At 48.6% G+C, this 16,019-nt stretch overlaps 1 protein-coding gene across 2 annotated transcripts in view; it reads left to right on the top strand.

The window, feature by feature from the left end:
• Positions 1–4,031: 4,031 nt before the first annotated feature.
• BICD2 (BICD cargo adaptor 2) overlaps positions 4,032–16,019 on the top strand; it is a gene marked incomplete at its 3' end in the record, with an annotated part of 44,990 nt that continues 33,002 nt past the window's right edge. For both annotated transcript variants that reach the window (XM_080938442.1, XM_080938441.1), the window contains exon 1: positions 4,032–4,376. In XM_080938442.1, the coding sequence (XP_080794568.1) occupies positions 4,137–4,376 (240 nt within the window). In that variant the 5' untranslated portion in view covers positions 4,032–4,136. The remainder of the gene's footprint in view (positions 4,377–16,019) is intronic.

The following is a 16,019-nucleotide window of genomic DNA, read 5'->3' as shown; positions in this document are numbered from 1 at the left end:
CCGTGTGTGTGTGTGTGTGTGTGTGTGTGTGTGTGTGTGTGTGTCTGTCTGTCTGTCTGTCTGTCTGTCTCTCTCTCTCACTTTCACTTTCTTGTTTTCTCTCTCTCCTGCTGCCCCATAGGCTCAGATGTCATACCTACAAAACCATTCCTTAACCCAAGGCCACAAAAATGTAGCTCTATGTTTTCTTCTGGAGTATTATAATGCTATCTAGGTCTTTAATCCTAGTTGGGGGAGTTTTGCCCCTGACACAAGGAGGCTCTCACTTTGCTCTTTGATATCTATTTTTTTTTTTTTTCTGGAGCACTTGGTCACCATAAAGGTTAGTCTCTAGGCTCTCAGTTCCATCCCACTGACTGACAGAGTTCTAGAATCACCTGGGATTCTGATAGGGTCCATGTTGAATCTGTGCATCAGTTAAGGAGTAGGTCAGAGCTTTACAGGACAAAAGGTTCTCTGTGAAGCTGGGAGAGGCGCTGGCAGACAGCCTGACTGTGGGGTGATAGTCCCAATGGGCTGTCTCATCCAGAGCTATCTGGGCTCATGCCACAGGACCCCATGCCCCCAGATACATGAGGAAAGATGTGGAGGGCAGGGCAGGAATACCCGAGGGAGAGTAGTATCCATCTGCTCATCAGCCAGGAGCAAGTGTGTGTGTGTGCATGTTCGTGTGTGTGTGTGTGTGTGTGTGTGTGTGTGTGTGTGTAGTTCTCAGAACAACTTGTGGATGTCAGTACTCTCCTTACTTCACATGGGTCTGGGGATTGGACTCAGGTCATTAGTTTTGGAACAAGCATCCTTACCCTCTCAACCATTTCACTAACCCAAGAAAATAATTCCAAGGCACAGGCCTCAGAGCAGGATAAATGATAAAAAGAATGCTAAGGTCTCCAGAATTACCATTAGTGCTGTGTCCAAGCTCTCCAAGGCCTGACACGGGGGGGGGGGGTGTTGAATGAGTGACATTTAGATTTAACCGCATAACCATTTGCCATCATACGCCATGGGTGTTCAGAAATGCTGTGTCGTGCACGGTTCTTCTAGGTTAGTCAAGCATACCCAAGCAGGCGGCTGCCTGAAGAAGAGAGAGCACTTCGTTCCTGGGCCATCAAGGAGATGCTCACATGGACCGGGACAGCTGTCCAGACAACAGAGCCCGACAACTCCATATTGGTAAGCCCTTGCCAGCATCTTCGTGCAGGACTGGCCAGCTCAGTCTGGGATGCCTGACACACTCGAGCCTTTGTTCACAATTGCACAGCAGGTTGATATGGAAAAATTCACTTCTCTTTGCCCCTACCTCCATCTGTGGGTAAGAACAATGCTTTTTTTTTTTTTTTTTTTTTTTTTTTTTTGGCTAGTAGTAGTCCTCACTATTAGCTTCAAGTTCTTTCTCTACCAGGCTGCCTCCATCCTCATGTACATCCTCGGCCTCATCACCAGAGGGCATACGTTTCCAGGGAGACGTACTGGGTTAGGCCAAACTGTATGAGAGGAATGTCTTGGGAACCTGGCTGGAGCCCCAGATATGGGCTAGAAAATGCTGGACCTTGTCAAGGTTCCTGTCCTCCTGGAGCTGACATTCTACGGTGGCCCACCCACTATGTAAGAATACACACACTCAAGGGAAGGAAGCAACTAAAGCACAGAAGAGGAATCAGCACTCAAGTGGGCGGAGTGAAGAGGCCCTTCTTAAGCATGTGCAGACTTGGAAATGGTTTCCACATCTTGACTTTGTTTTGGGAGGGGAGGGAAGAGGCGACGTCAATGAATCAGGCAGAGGTGATGGGCCATTGAGACAGCCAGGTAACAACCCTCATGCAGTATTTGCTGAAGAGGCAGCCTTTGGGGGCAGCATGAATGGATGAAGGGGTGGGAGGTCAAGGATGATAGGAAGGATTCGGTAACAGGCCTCAGTTTCCTCATTCAAAAAACAATGGTGTGAACCGGGATACTGAGAGCGCTGAGTGAGCTGGTGCAGGCCAAAGACTCGGCAAGGCTTGTGACCCAGGGAGTGGGAAAGAGGTGGTCTCCTGTCTGCAAGTGGGGGGAGATCCATCTACATCATCCTTGAATGTGGAATCCTCGGAATCTCTCTCTGGTCTCACCTCCTCAGAGAAGTATTCCTGGTTGTCTCACTCCTACCAGTGACTAGATCCTAAAAACCTTCCTGGTCAGCCACTGTCCCTGCTGAAGGAAGCGCACGATGGCCGTGACCCACTATTTGTACCTCCACATGCCTGTGGTCACCTTTATCTTCAAGTTCAAAGTTCCCTGGTCAGTCTCTCACCAGAAACCCATGGCTGCCCCTGCCCCGACCCCTCACACCTCATAGTCAGGTTGAGGTTGGGGTGGAGAGGTTCCCAGGCAGCCAGGATAGGTGCAGGTACTGTAGAGCTCTGTACTCGCTGGAACAAGGTTTGTTCCTTCTAAATCCTCCTCTCTTAGTGTGAACAGGTTGTGTGGGCCTGATTTGTGGGCCCCAGTGTAGAGCCAGGACTGTTCTAGAAAATTAGGCTGGTTGGCTAAAGAGAAGTGGGACAACACATTTATTTATACAACTCTCTTTTTTTGAGACAGGGTCTCTCTATTTAGTCCTGGATGACCTGGAACTTGATATGTCCATTAGGCTGACCTTGAAATTCTCCCAAGTGCTGGGATTAAAGGTGTGTTCTACCACACCAAGTTTATTTACTACACAATTCTTGTGTTGACCCTAGATTGTCTTTTTTAAAAAGATTTTATATATATAAATATATATGTGGCTGTCTTCAGACACACCAGAAGAGGGCGTCAGATCTCATTTCAGATGGTTGTGAGCCACCATGTGTTTGCTGGGATTTGAACTCACGACCTCTGGAAGAGCACCCCTGCCCCCAGATTGTCTTTTAGTGTGTTTGTGTGTGTGTGTGTATGAAGTGGGTTCCTGTTCTTGTATGTGCACACAGGCCCCACATGCACTCGGAATCAGAGGACAAGATCCAGTTGTCAGTCTTTCTACCTTGTTTGAGGCCGGTTATCTTTGTTTTTTTATTGTTCTTCCCTCTCTACCACCCACCTCTTTTCATTCAGCAGTCTAGCTTCAGGGGATTCTCCTCCAATCTCCACCTCCCATCTTGCCTTGGGAACATTGGGATTATGGACTGTGCTTTATGTGGGCTCTGGGGGTGCAAATATAAGTCCTTGCTCTTGCTGAGCAAGAGCTTTATCCTCTGAGCCATCTCTCCAGTTGACCTCTGTGTTTTATGGTGGTCTGCAGCTGTAGGGTGTAGTGTTGCGGGGGTGTGTGCCGTGAGAAGAGGAACAAGCTTGTCATATCCAAATCACCATGCGAGGAGGGAAGTTTTATTTAGACTAACAGTGTAGAGTACAGCTATGTCCCGCCGAAAACGGGGGTGGGGGGCAGATAACATTTAAGCACACCTATGACATTATGCCCACAGGGGAGCCTTCATTTCCATGAAAGAATATCCTAACGGACAATGGGACAAGAGGAAGGAAGTAACATCCGGGCTTGGGCTCCCCTGAGCCCCTAGCGTCAGGTTGCTGGCATCTTTTTGGCAGTGCCTGAGGCCCGCCACAAGTCATTCAAATCCCGCATAAAGTGCGCGCCACACCGTCTCACCAGCTATGCTCTGACGTTGTAGAATGCGAATCTTACTAGCGATATCCACAGCTCGGATCGCCTTACTACAAAGGCTGGGAGCCCAAGGCTGGAGGTTCTCCGGGTGGCTGGGGTTCCTGGGCTGGGGTCGGTGGCACCCCTACTACTGTTACGTCAGAGGCGCCAGCCAATCACCGATTGGAGCTAAGCGGGCGCGGCGCACAACGGGCCAAGCAGTGGGAGCAAAGTAGGACTACATCTCCCACAATGCTAAGGTAGACGTAGCTTTGCGTTATTTTAGGCGCCTGCCCCCTTGTGATTCAGACCAATCACAGCCACAGACCAGGTGGGCGCAAGGGACTGCGGGCTGTGTAGTCCATGCTCAGTGGGACTGCAGCCCCCAGTGTTCCCCGCGCGTCAGGGAGGAGCAGTGCGGCGGCGCGGGCGGCCGTCGGGGCTGGGCGGCGGCGGTGGCTAAGAGGGCCCGGCTTGTGGGAGCCAAGGTGGGAGCCAGCCTCGGCGCGCGGCCACCATGTCCGCGCCGTCTGAGGAGGAGGAGTATGCGCGTCTGGTGATGGAGGCGCAGCCGGAGTGGCTGCGCGCCGAGGTGAAGCGGCTGTCCCACGAGCTGGCCGAGACCACGCGTGAGAAGATCCAGGCGGCCGAGTATGGGTTGGCGGTGCTCGAGGAGAAGCACCAGCTCAAGCTGCAGTTCGAGGAGCTCGAGGTGGACTATGAGGCCATCCGCAGCGAGATGGAACAGCTTAAAGAGGTAAGTGGCCGGCTGCGACCCCCTCCTGGGGCGCTAAGGTCACCCTGCCCAGTGGTGGGAGGTACCAGGGGTGGGGCAGGAGACCTAGAGTTGCGGTCCAGGGCAGTGACGATGAGTGACCGTGCACGGCCCGGTGCTCAGCTGCTGGGGTCTAGGCTCCCTGCAGCTCCACTCACCCGCTAGTTTTCTCTGCAGGCCTTGGTGGCCCTTTCCTTGAGGACTAATGTCCTGCTATGGTTATTGCTGCTTTGGGTGTGTCTGTGTAGGTGGTGGGGGAGCAATTGATGCCCTTACAGCAGAGGCTGTCCATGAAAGTGACCCCCTAGGAAAGGTTGGGCCTGAGGCTGGTTGACCACAGTTTGTCATCTTCAAGCAAATCACTTCCCCCCCTTTGGAGCAGCTGCTTTCTGTGCTATTCATCTGGGTTCATGACTGCCTGAGGCTGGGAAGGGATGGATACAGGGCTGAGTGAGTCGCAACTCCAGATTGCCTATGGCCCTGGACAGGCCGGCTTTCCCAGTATCCATCGCATCTGTGTGACTTAGCTCTGGCTCAACCAGCTGCTTTCCCCCATCTTATTAATGGTGCTCCCACTACTGGGATGCATCGACCGATTCCTGTCTTGCTATGCCTCCTAGGCCTTGCCTGTCACCGTCTGTTTCTTCTGTGGGAAACAGGGTGCTTTGTGTCTTCCCACTGTAGGGAGAGAGGTTAACCCCCCCAGGCTGGCCAGGAGCTTGGGGAGTGGCAGGAGGAGGGACTTGGGTAAGCTTTCTGGGATGATTTAAGTGTTAGTGACTCTGCCATCCTTTTTGACTCCCCAGCCTTGTTCTGGAGACTGGGGGAAATGCTTTATGGAAGAAGGACACACTTGAGTTTGGACCAACCCTTTCTCATTGCTTATGATGGGTGAGCCATGGGCAAGCTCTCCTCAAACCTTAGTTTTCAGCTCTGCAAAGTGGCCTTGCATGGGGCCACACAGGTAGCTTGTTGGATTATCTAAACAGTTTTCTTTTCTGTCAGACTCTGCTCTGCTCTTGGGTACTAATCACAGACTCATCTTCTAATACTTGTGCTCCCAACCAGCTTTGGGAAGGTGCCTGAACTCCTCAGAGCCTCTCTTACTTTTCTGGGGGAATGAAACCTTAAAGTCTGAGTAGAGCAGGGCTTGGTGAGTCCCAGAAGGGACTGCTTCTCTGGGTGGGTAGAAATTGAGTCTTCACACAAAATCTCAAATCTGTTGCCTGTCAGAGGACATCAGTAACTTTCCCAAGTCTAGCTCCATCTGCACAGGGTTGACATAAGGAGGGGGATGGGCAGGCTCCCCTAGAGGGGGAGGAGCAGGTAAGGTGATGTGACAGATGAAGGTCAGGACTGTGAAACTATGGAGTGGGTGTGTCCTCTCCCCAAATCTAGTTTTCTGTCTGGGGCTCCCCTTCCCCCCTTCTTGGTCCTCCAGGCAGGTAGCAACCTTTAATTACAGTGCCACTCCCTTTGCACATACAGATAGGTTGCCTTCCCACTTCCTGTGGAATGCCTGTGAACCTCTCCTGGGAAGCCCACTATCTTCTTCTGAATTAACAGGTTTCCTTCTGTAGCATGTGCTGTGAAGACAGGCTGTTGGTGATCTAGCCGGTTCCCACTTTGACTTCCATTGCCTCATGCAATTATTATTATGGGCAGAATCATTTTATGGCACAGTGAAAGAACAATGGTATACTTATGGCCTTGTCTTTATCTGCAGGGAAACCTCTTCGGAGATGAGGAAGAGGGTGTAATCTATTCTCTAGGTGCTCTTTAGGTATTTGCTTAGTCTAATGCCATTCCCCACACTGGCTGTATAGACCTGGGCAGACTGCTCCTCTCCCCTTTGTAAGTAAGGTGGGATAAGGTTTCTTCTAGAAGTTTCTGGGAGAGTTCAGAGGAATGCATCAGCTTCAGAGAGTGTTGCCAAAAGTTTGTGCCAATTTGCCTCTTGTCAGCATTGTGTCTGTTCCTTACACCCATGCTGGAGCAGGCAACGGTCAAACTCTTTAACTTTGTTTAATATTGTATTTGAAATACTAACTTCTACATAAAAAAATAAATAAATAGAAATCAAGACTTAAGGAGACAGTGTATGTGGGAAGTTTTCTCCCAGAGAAGGATGAACTGTCTAAGTTGTTTGCTCCTTTAAATGTGGTAGATTTAGTTACTAACAAGTTAAGTTTTGCTGTAGTTGAGTTGCTTGTCCTCTTGCCATGTTTAATCATGCAAGTCTTTGAGGTGAGGAAGCCGGCTGACCTGGGTGAAAGGGTTTACGAGCAGATCTAAGGACAGCTTGTGGTAGGTGAGCCGACTCAGTGTTGACACCGCTGTCTTTATTTCTGGGTGAATGGCTGTGTCTTGCTGGCAACCATGGCCTGGGTGTTGGCTGAGGCTAGAAGTGGAGAGGATGTCCCATGGCCTGTTTTGCTGATACTTTGTGTCTGACTCAGGGCCACATCTTTCCCAAGTCATTCTGCACCTCTTCTCCTTATCTAGCATGGTGGGGAAGAGAATGAGATGGACTTTTGCTAGCCTGTTCATGGTCCTGAGTGGTCATGAAGCAGCTTCCTGCAGCGAAGGATATATAGGTATGTTGGGCTGGCAGAGCAGGGCAGTTACGGTAGGAGAATGGGCTGAGTTCAGGTTTCTCATCTCCGTCATAAGAGATTCCCAGAAGCAGTTTCCCTCCACCTGGGCTTGGTCCAAGAACAGGCCTGGACACACCCTCATTGCTGTCCCCTGTCACTTCTGGCGGTGCTGAGCTCTATGCATCATCATGCCCATGTGGGTGGAATCCAGCGTCAGGTTGAGCACAGACCCTGGCACCTAGTAAATGCTTTGTCAGCTTAGCTCCTCATTGTAGTGCTTGTAGCACCTCCCTGTGCCTGTTTGTCTTTGCTTGAGTATCTCCTATTGCCACCCCTTAGGGCTGCCCTGTGTGTCATGCCTTGCCAGTTTGTGGGGCCATTCTGTGTTGCCCTTCTTCCTGGAGGTCCCACTCATCTCCCATGCTTAGACCCTTTCTGGCAGGCCCTTTGACTCTGGGCTTGCCTGAGCTGCTGTCTCCAACCCTTGCACCATTTGAGGAGGCAGGAGTGATGAAGGCGTTAGCAGAGGGTGCACTTCAAGGTACACAGATTGGTGCCCTACCAACGGCCTAGCTTCCTGGAGTGTTCACTTCCAGAGAGGGGAAAGTCCTAGAATAATTTTAAATGAATAGGGGTTCCCCTGATCCTCTGACATCCTCAGACTGTCCTTTTATCCATTTCTGAACAGACAGATCTTGGGGGGAGGCATGGGAGCCACAGTGTTTTGTGGGGTCATATGGGTGCCAGTAATCGACTGATTGTATGAAGGTCTTGCAGATCCTTGAGGCAGTTGTGAGGTAGCTGTAGGCATCTGACCTGTGGTTCCCCCTTTTATTGGGTGACCGCCCTTCTTCTGAGCCTGCCTTTCTAATGGATCAAATAATGGACAGGGAGGGGTTCATGAAGGCATTTCATAGTCCCCGTCTACTTTTAATAATGTGTCGAGCTGCCACATCAGACTCTGGTGTTGTTCTGAGGAGCACGGGAATCAGATACTTTTACCTGGCAGAGAATCTGCCCCAGGCATGGGAATGGCTGCTCCAGGCCAGCTCTGCCAGCGTGTGGAGGTGTGGCTTTGGCCATCTTCCACTGGACACAGGGCTGGCACAGCTGTGATGGAGCGAGCCTGTCTTAAGAGATGCCAAGCATACTTTGAGGCTTAGCAGGTGGAGCCAGGGGGAGGCTCAAGCCCAGTGCTGGGAGCTTATCACTCTCAGGGGAGCCAGCAGGCCTCAGAGAAGCCAGCACTGCCTGAGCAAGAGAGGAGGCTAATTGTATGTGCTGCCCATTTCTGTGATGTCAGAGTTGTGTTTTGGGACCCTGTCTGGGCTCTCAGGAATTGTGTGGTCTTAAATGAGCCACTCTTTTGTCTAAGCCTTGGTGGCTTAATAATGGTGCCTGTCACAACTGTCTGGCATTCTAAGACCACTTGGATGGTCATTGTCCTTCCCTTAGTTCTGAGCAGCCACCATCAGCAAGAGCCCTGGCTCAGATTCATGTGGGATTCCTGCTGGGTCTACTCAGAGACCCAGGTCTTTATTTGTGAGTTGCCAATTGAGGCAGCACCTCCATCTGGACCATATGACAGGTCGTTCTGCACATTAGGGTAAAGAATGATTCTTTTCCTGCCATGTTGCGATGACAGTGTGTGACTCATGACAGTGCAAGCTCAGATAGGTGTGGGCCGAGCCTCAGGCCCTCTGATTCAGTATTCAAAGTAAGCAGAAAAGAGTGGTCCTCTCCTGACCAAACCTGGGGTGGGCATAGGTACAGAGAGCCTGAGGGCCGGGGCCAGGGCTGAGGCCAGGCACCCTCAACTTTCCTAAAGCCAGATGGCTACCCTGCGCAGGTGAATGATGTTGTGGAGAGCCTCTTCACTGTTTGGACATCACTGTTTAAATTTGTACCTTTTAGGAGCTTCAGAACATGGAGCTACAGTGTCAGCTGTAGAACCTGTGCAGTGAGGAGAAGTGAGAACACTGGGTGTTTCTCCTTGTTGGTTCCTTTTCCCATGAGTATGTGTCAGATACCGACACCACAGTACAGGGAAACCATGGTGTGGCTGCCACAGTTTTCAAAAAGAAGTTGTAGGGGTTTTCTATTTTGGTTTGGTTTGGTTTGGGGTTTAGTTTTGGGAATCAGAGGTGTCCGGCACCACATCAGGCTGAATGAGTTGTAGTTTTAAGCCAAGCAGAAGTAGAGAGAAGGGTTCAGTGAGCCCAACCATGTTCTTGCCACCACCAGCACTTTCTAGCTGAGCAGGTCTTGCTTCTGTGCCTCAGTTCATCTTGTTTTCTTATCTCTGTATCAGTAGCTTTGTTGAGGAAGCAAGTAGTATTTTCCTGCAAAACAAGAGCTATTGAGTTTTCAAGCCTGAAACCTAACAAGTCCTTAATGCTGTTTCTGAGCAGCACTTCCATTTTCCCAGCTTGGCTCAAGTGAGATTTCTAGAATTATTGGTCTGAAAGTGATTGATATGTGAGGAAAGATATGAAAATAATTTAAAATTTGCATTTGCTGGTGTGTCATTTCATTCATAAAACACACCGCAGGGACTGGGGATATGGCTAGGTTGGCAGAGTGCTTGGCAAGCCTGCAAGTCTCCTTGGGTTTGATCCTCAGTGCCTCGTAAACGGGGGACAATGCACACCTGTAATCCCAAGACTTGTGAAGTGGAGGCTGGAAGATCAGAAGGGCAAGATTATCTTCAGCCTCATGGTCAAGGTCAAACTAAAGGACGTGAGACCCTGTCTCAAATAACGCTAGTGAACGCAGAGCTCAGGGCACAGCTGGCCCGAGTCACTAGGGAACACATTTGTATGTCTGATTGGACATTTCCTATACCAAGTGAAAAATCTGCCTCTCACCACCTCACAGAAGCCCCAGAGCTGCCAGCCTATGACACCACATCCGCACCAGCCCCTCAGCACCTAGTTAAAGCCAAGTGTCATGTGCCAGAATTTCTGTGTCTTTAACCATTGACTTTGTTAAACTGTGCTGCCTTTTTATTAATTTAAAAATAGATCGCTTAGGACCATTCTAGATTTATAGAGTTTCAGATAGTACCGGGTTTTGGTGTGGACGTGCGTCCTTGCCCATCGAATCCAATTAGTTCCTCAGTGTGATACATTTGTTACAGTCCATGAACCATTCAGTACCAGGGAGTAGTCATAAAGCCTGCACTTTGTCTAGCTTGTCTTTACTTTTACCTGGTGTCCTGCTTGTAACCCAGGGTCTCATCTGTGGTTTTCGTCCCCATGTCTTCTCAGGCACTTGAACTGTGATGATTTCTCAGACATTACTTATTTTTGGCAACGTTGACAGTTTAAAGGTAGATAGGTCAAGTGTTTGTCACTAGTGGGGGCATTTGGTATTTGGTATTTTTTGAGTGGGTCTGAATTACAGGTTCAAAGGAGGACAGTCATAGTCCTGTTGTCTGACATATCAGGGGTCTGTGCTTCACCATGGCTTTTGTTGACTGAGACTCTTGGTGAAGAGTAGGGTGTGCAGTGTAAGAGATTGGTTTTCAAGGTGGTAAAACAATTCCTTACGGCTCTGGAAGGGTATGAAAATGATATTGTGCACTTCCAAAGCCAGGTAACATGAACAAAAATGTGAAGGTTAGTGTTACTCCTTCCCTTTCACTCACTGCTCTTGGGCAGGAACTTGGCAAGTGTTTGGGTGTCACTGTCTTGTCCTTTGCTCTCACACCTTTATTGTTTTATCAGTACAGACACATTGGAATTTTACTTCATTCACTGGGTTGTAATAATACTTAATCTGGCTGCTAAAACTTTTTCTAGCTTTGGCTTTTATGATCCCAACATAGCTCTATTGTGATTTTGTTTGTTTGCTTGCTTGTTTGTTATTAAGCATTCTGTGTGTGTGTGTGTGTGTGTGTGTGTGTGTGTATGTGTGTCAGGGGGTGGGCAGTATGCAAGTGCACATATGTGTAGATGCTCGAGGTAAGGTTGGGTGTCTTTAATTGCTCCCCACCATGTTTTTCGGGGCAGGGTTTTTCACTAAACCTACAGTTCACTGATTTGGCTAGACTGGCTGGCCTGCGGCCCGTCCCCACCATTCTCTTGTCTTATGTCCATGGTGCTGGAGTTATATATGCCTTGCACATAGGTGTCTTGTACATAGATGTTCTGAACTCACTTGAGCAGCAAGAACGTTACTGATTGAGCCATCTCCCCAGCCCCTGGTTAAGTACCTTTTTAAGGGTTCTGATACTACAAGACAGTTGTTTCTCCCAAGAAGCCCTAGTTGCCTTATATGATTGAGGTATTAGAAACAAAGATCTAGTTGCTCATTGTACCAAGATATGGTTAATATTAGGACCTTTCAACCACAGAGTAGTGTGTCTGCTAAGTCATGTACACACGTATATGCCACTAGGAATTCAGTTACTTCACCATCACCACATGCTTCCTTCTCACCATCTGCTTGTCTGGAACCCCCCACCCCAGCACCCACCATCTGTCACACTGCCACTCAGTGGTCCTGGTTCACATGTGTGCCTCAGTAGGCTACTTCACCAGCTTTTTGCCTTTCATTTTGCATATTTCACTTTGCTCCACAATTACTTATCCCATTGTAATATTTCTGCACCCTTCAGTTATAGTTAAAAATTTTTGACCACATTATATATTCCATCCTAGGACCCACAATATAGATTTTTAAAACATTTAAGTATATTAAGATTTTTTTTTATTGCTTGGGGGGGGGCTCTGTCTGGCTTTGACAAGTGCCAGACAGACTTGAAGAAGAATCCCTTGCATTTCACCTCCCTTACAATCCCCCCCCCCCCAAGCCTCTGCTAGTCACGGATCTTTTTACCATCTCTCTGATTTTATTTTTATCAGAATGCCATGTGACTGGAACCATGAAGGTTCATCTGTGCCTTCATCTCTTCTCACCAACTCTTCACCCATGGATCACCCATGGAAAGGTGTCCAATTATGAATAAACCTACTGAAAACCTAAATTTTCTAATCATCCGGATAAATACACTTGTGAGGTCTAAACTCTATCTAGCCACGTAAGAAGCAAAACTGCCTTCCAAGCTGGCTGGTCCACTTGGTATTTCTGTCAGTGGTGAGTGCCCCCGCTGCCCTCATTTGTGTTAGCTGTCCCTGCTGTTGGGTAACATTGTCTGTTCTAGGGTGCACAGCAGGATGCTGCAGCTACTAGTTTGCAGATCCCTGAGGATGGCCCTGGCACCATCTTTTCACCCTTTCAGTCTGTTGTTACTATTTTACTGTGCTCAGGTTGGAATCCAGGGTATTTTTCTTTTGCCCCTTTGCCATTAGTATTACTTGATACCTTCCCTGATCTTTTGGACATCTTTGATCCAGTTGCTTACTTTCTTATTATTCAGTTGTAAGTGCTGTTTTTAGTATATGTGTAGCCCCAGCAAGCACTTAGCTGTTTGGGTCTAAGTCCCAGCCATACTAGTCTTTTTCAGAATCGTAGTGGTGTCTTTGACAGACAGGTGTTTCTACTTCATGCCACTCTTGCTTCTGTGGGTTGTTTTTAGTGTTTCGAGCTTCATAACCAAACCCTGGATCACGTAAATGTTTCTTTTATTCTAGCTACCTTCATAGTTTCATGTGAGACTCTGGTCTATTTTGAATTAAGTTTGGTGTAGAGTTTGAGATTCTGTTTGATTATTTTGTGTGTGGGTGTCCAGTTGGTTTGGTGTGGCTAGTTGCCTCTGCTCCTCCTTCAGACACTATTTGGTAGTATTTGTGTGGTTTTCTCTGTGCCCTTGTTTTGTTCCATTGAGCTATGGGGTTTTTTCTTTTGTTAGTACAATGCTGTTTTAACAGTGTGTTAGCCACTTTATTGAGCTTCTATCTTTTTAAATTAATTTATATATGTGTACATATATGTGTGTGTAAGAGAAGGGAGAGAGTAAGGCATGTATGTGTGGTGGTGTATGCAACTCTGCACTTGTGCAGAGGCCTGGGGGGGGGGGGACATTGGGTGTCCTGATTTTACCTGTTCCTTTAAGGCAGGGTCTCTCACTGAACCTGGAGCTTGGCTAGTGGCCAGCAGGCCCCAGTGGCCTTTCTTCCTTTGCCTTTGCCTTACTTCACCTCTGTCTACCCATCACTGGCGTTACAGGAGTGTATTGTCATGCCTGGCTTTTTATGTAATTACTTATGGATTTGATCCTTAAGCTTGCATGGTAAGCATTCTTAAATACTCAGCCATCTCCTCTTTTTGTGTTTTTACTTTATAATTTTGTACACCCCTCCCCATGCCCATGTGCTTGGAGGCCAGAGGCCTTATGGAAGTCAGTCTTCTTTACCTGCTGGGCTGTCATTCCAGCCCTTCTATTTATTTCTATATTAGGATTTAGTCCATCTTTTCCTTATCCTGTGGCTGTGCCTCATGGGTTGCCTTTCTCCCAACCTGTAAGAACTGAACTCTGAAAGACCATTCTACTCCCAGAAACCTCAAGGGTGAGTGAGGCTCAGGAGACTGTCTCTCCCCAACCCCTCCAAGAAGTCATTTTTGGTGACTTGGGGTTGCCTGCACCGTTCCTTTAAGGACCCCACATACAACCCCATACTATAAGGTCTTGGTGAGGATTGTAAGGATTGCTTTCTCCAGATACCAGCTGTGGTTTGCATTATGGCTGTGTCTGCATTATTGCATCTGAGTTCCATTCCTATTACTAGAACAGAACATCAGAAGGAAAGGGCTTATTTGAGCATATGGTTCTGGAGGCTGAAAGGTCTAAGAGCATAGCACCTGTACTTGCTGGCCTTCTGCTGAGGGCTTCTGCTCAACTCGTGGTTGAAAGCAGAGGGGAAACAGGTGTGTGGTTGTACGAGAAGGCACTCATCACTTATGAAGGCTTCCTTCCTGTCATGTTTGTCTCCTGTTACCGTACCTCCTAGAACTAGTCAAGCTAAAGCAGACTATGGCGTAGCCCATGGTAGTGTCTAAGAGAGGATATCCAGGATGGTAGTATGTGAGGGTCATGTGACAGAGTGAGAAGGAATGGAAGGCTCCCAGGGTGACTTGACAAGGCCAAAGCATGACAGTACAAGGATTGGAGATCTGTGGTTCCTCTAACTTTTAGGAAACATAGTCTCAGAATCCTTTAGTCTGAGCCTAATGATATCACTTCAAGGTATGCAAGTCCCTTGTGGTGGGCTTGTCCATAGAGGACCAGGTTGGATGTGCACCCAGGGTGTGTGTCACCACTGCAGTGTTGTCCAGAGGCCCCATCTTCAGAACCTTCAGAATTAGAAAATGGATCATATCTATCTTTGTGGCCTTTAATGGTCTCTCACTCTCTCTCGGGCCCTTTTCTTATTGTTCCTGTGGTGAGACACCCTCTAGGGTCTTGGTAGAAATGGCCTGTACTTGAGATTCTTCTGTCATTTTCTGACCATGAGCCTCATTGATTTATCTTGCTTAAATAGGCTGGTGAGGTAGAATAATGTGACGAGGGCTAGAGACAGTAAGAAAAGTGGGCTGCTGCCACATGTACCTGTGGTCTGTAGCCAGCCTGCTTCAGGCTGGTCTGCCTGCCTGTTGAGTTTGTCTTCCTCTGGCCCAGAACAGATGCTGGATGCTGCCCATGGAGCCTCTAGGCCCCTCCTCCTGTCCTGACCACAGGCTGCTAAATGGAAGTCCTGTGTTGAGCCAGCTGCTGTGGAAGATGATGACTGGTCCCCAGGCCCCAGTGCTGGGCTCTGTGTCCTTGGATAGGGAAGCCAGGGTCTCCAGGGACCTCTCCCAGTCCCAGGGCTCAGCTGGCAGGAGGTTGCCTGCTGACACCAAGGCAATTAGGGTGTAATCTTCTCTAAATGGTGCCCAATTCTGGCTAAATCCCTTCTGCCCAGGGATGAATCCCCAGTTTTCTAAAAGCAGCTTAACATTTGGACGCTGCCCAGACCAGCTGGGGTTCTCAGTTGGCAATGGAATGGCCCATGTGGATTGACACAGGCCTCACGGGGAGTGGAGGGGGACCAACAAAGACAAAGACCAGTGACAACCACTGTAGTCCTATGCTGTTTTGGGGTGCCTCCAGGGCACTGGTCTTAATGATCATTACATTTGTAAGCATAGGACTCCTTGGGGAAAGGAAGCATTGTGGTAGCTGCCTCAGCTTCTTGCTGATGATGTGTCTTTGGAGAGGCCTGGGTTTGGTGGGCCTCCTGAGCACCTGCCATGTGATGACTGAGGGCTGTGGGGTTAGGCAGAGATAGGTGGTTATTGTGCATACACGACTTGCTGAAAACTCTTATTCTTTCTCTCAAGGACTTTGCTGCAAAGACAGAGATGGGTTTTGATAGTTAAAGGGGGGAAAAAAAGTAAAAGAGAAAAAAATTCTGGTGATTCCCTGAGGTGGGCTGCTTGGCCTTTCTGAGCCCTAGTTTGCCTACCTATAAGATGCAGAGGTAAAGGTCCTTTTGTGTAAGATACCTGATAAAACCCCTTTTCTCTCTTGCTGTTTCTGGGAGCCTGCATTGCCTGTACCTACTCGGGAAGTGTTCTTTAAACAATGGAAGTACATTGGAAGTCCTCCTTAGAATCTTCTCACCTAGCAAGAATGGGTGTGAACAGGTGGCTGGAGTTGGTGTGGGCTAGGGTCTCCCCTGATGTTTCTGGGGACCCTTTCAGGGAGTTGGCGGGTTTATTTGCCCAAATCTGCCAACATACAAGATCATGTGGGACTTTTAAGTATTCCAAAGCTCAGAACAGGTGTGATTAAATCCTCATTAGTATTGATGCTTCTGAAATAATCCTAGGGATCTAAGTGGAAACTCATTTCCTGTATCTGAAAGCTGCCAACATTATTCACTGATATGATTGGTCCATGGATACCAGGGGCTATCCAGGGTACCTTTGTGCTCCTTTGTGGAGTGTGCATGAGCCTGGGACATGCCTGGTAGAAATGAGGGAGACCTGGGAGAGAGCTAGTCTAGGAGCTTCTCCTCAGTCACTGGTGGGGGTAGGAATAAGGGGGTGCCTCTCTTCCAAAGCCAGCCCACTCAGTCCT

Source organism: Micromys minutus, assembly GCF_963924665.1.
Source record: "Micromys minutus genome assembly, chromosome: 1".
Taxonomy (NCBI): Eukaryota; Metazoa; Chordata; class Mammalia; order Rodentia; family Muridae; genus Micromys; species Micromys minutus.
Note: the sequence above shows the minus strand (reverse complement) of the source record. Positions and strands in the feature narration are given on the sequence as shown.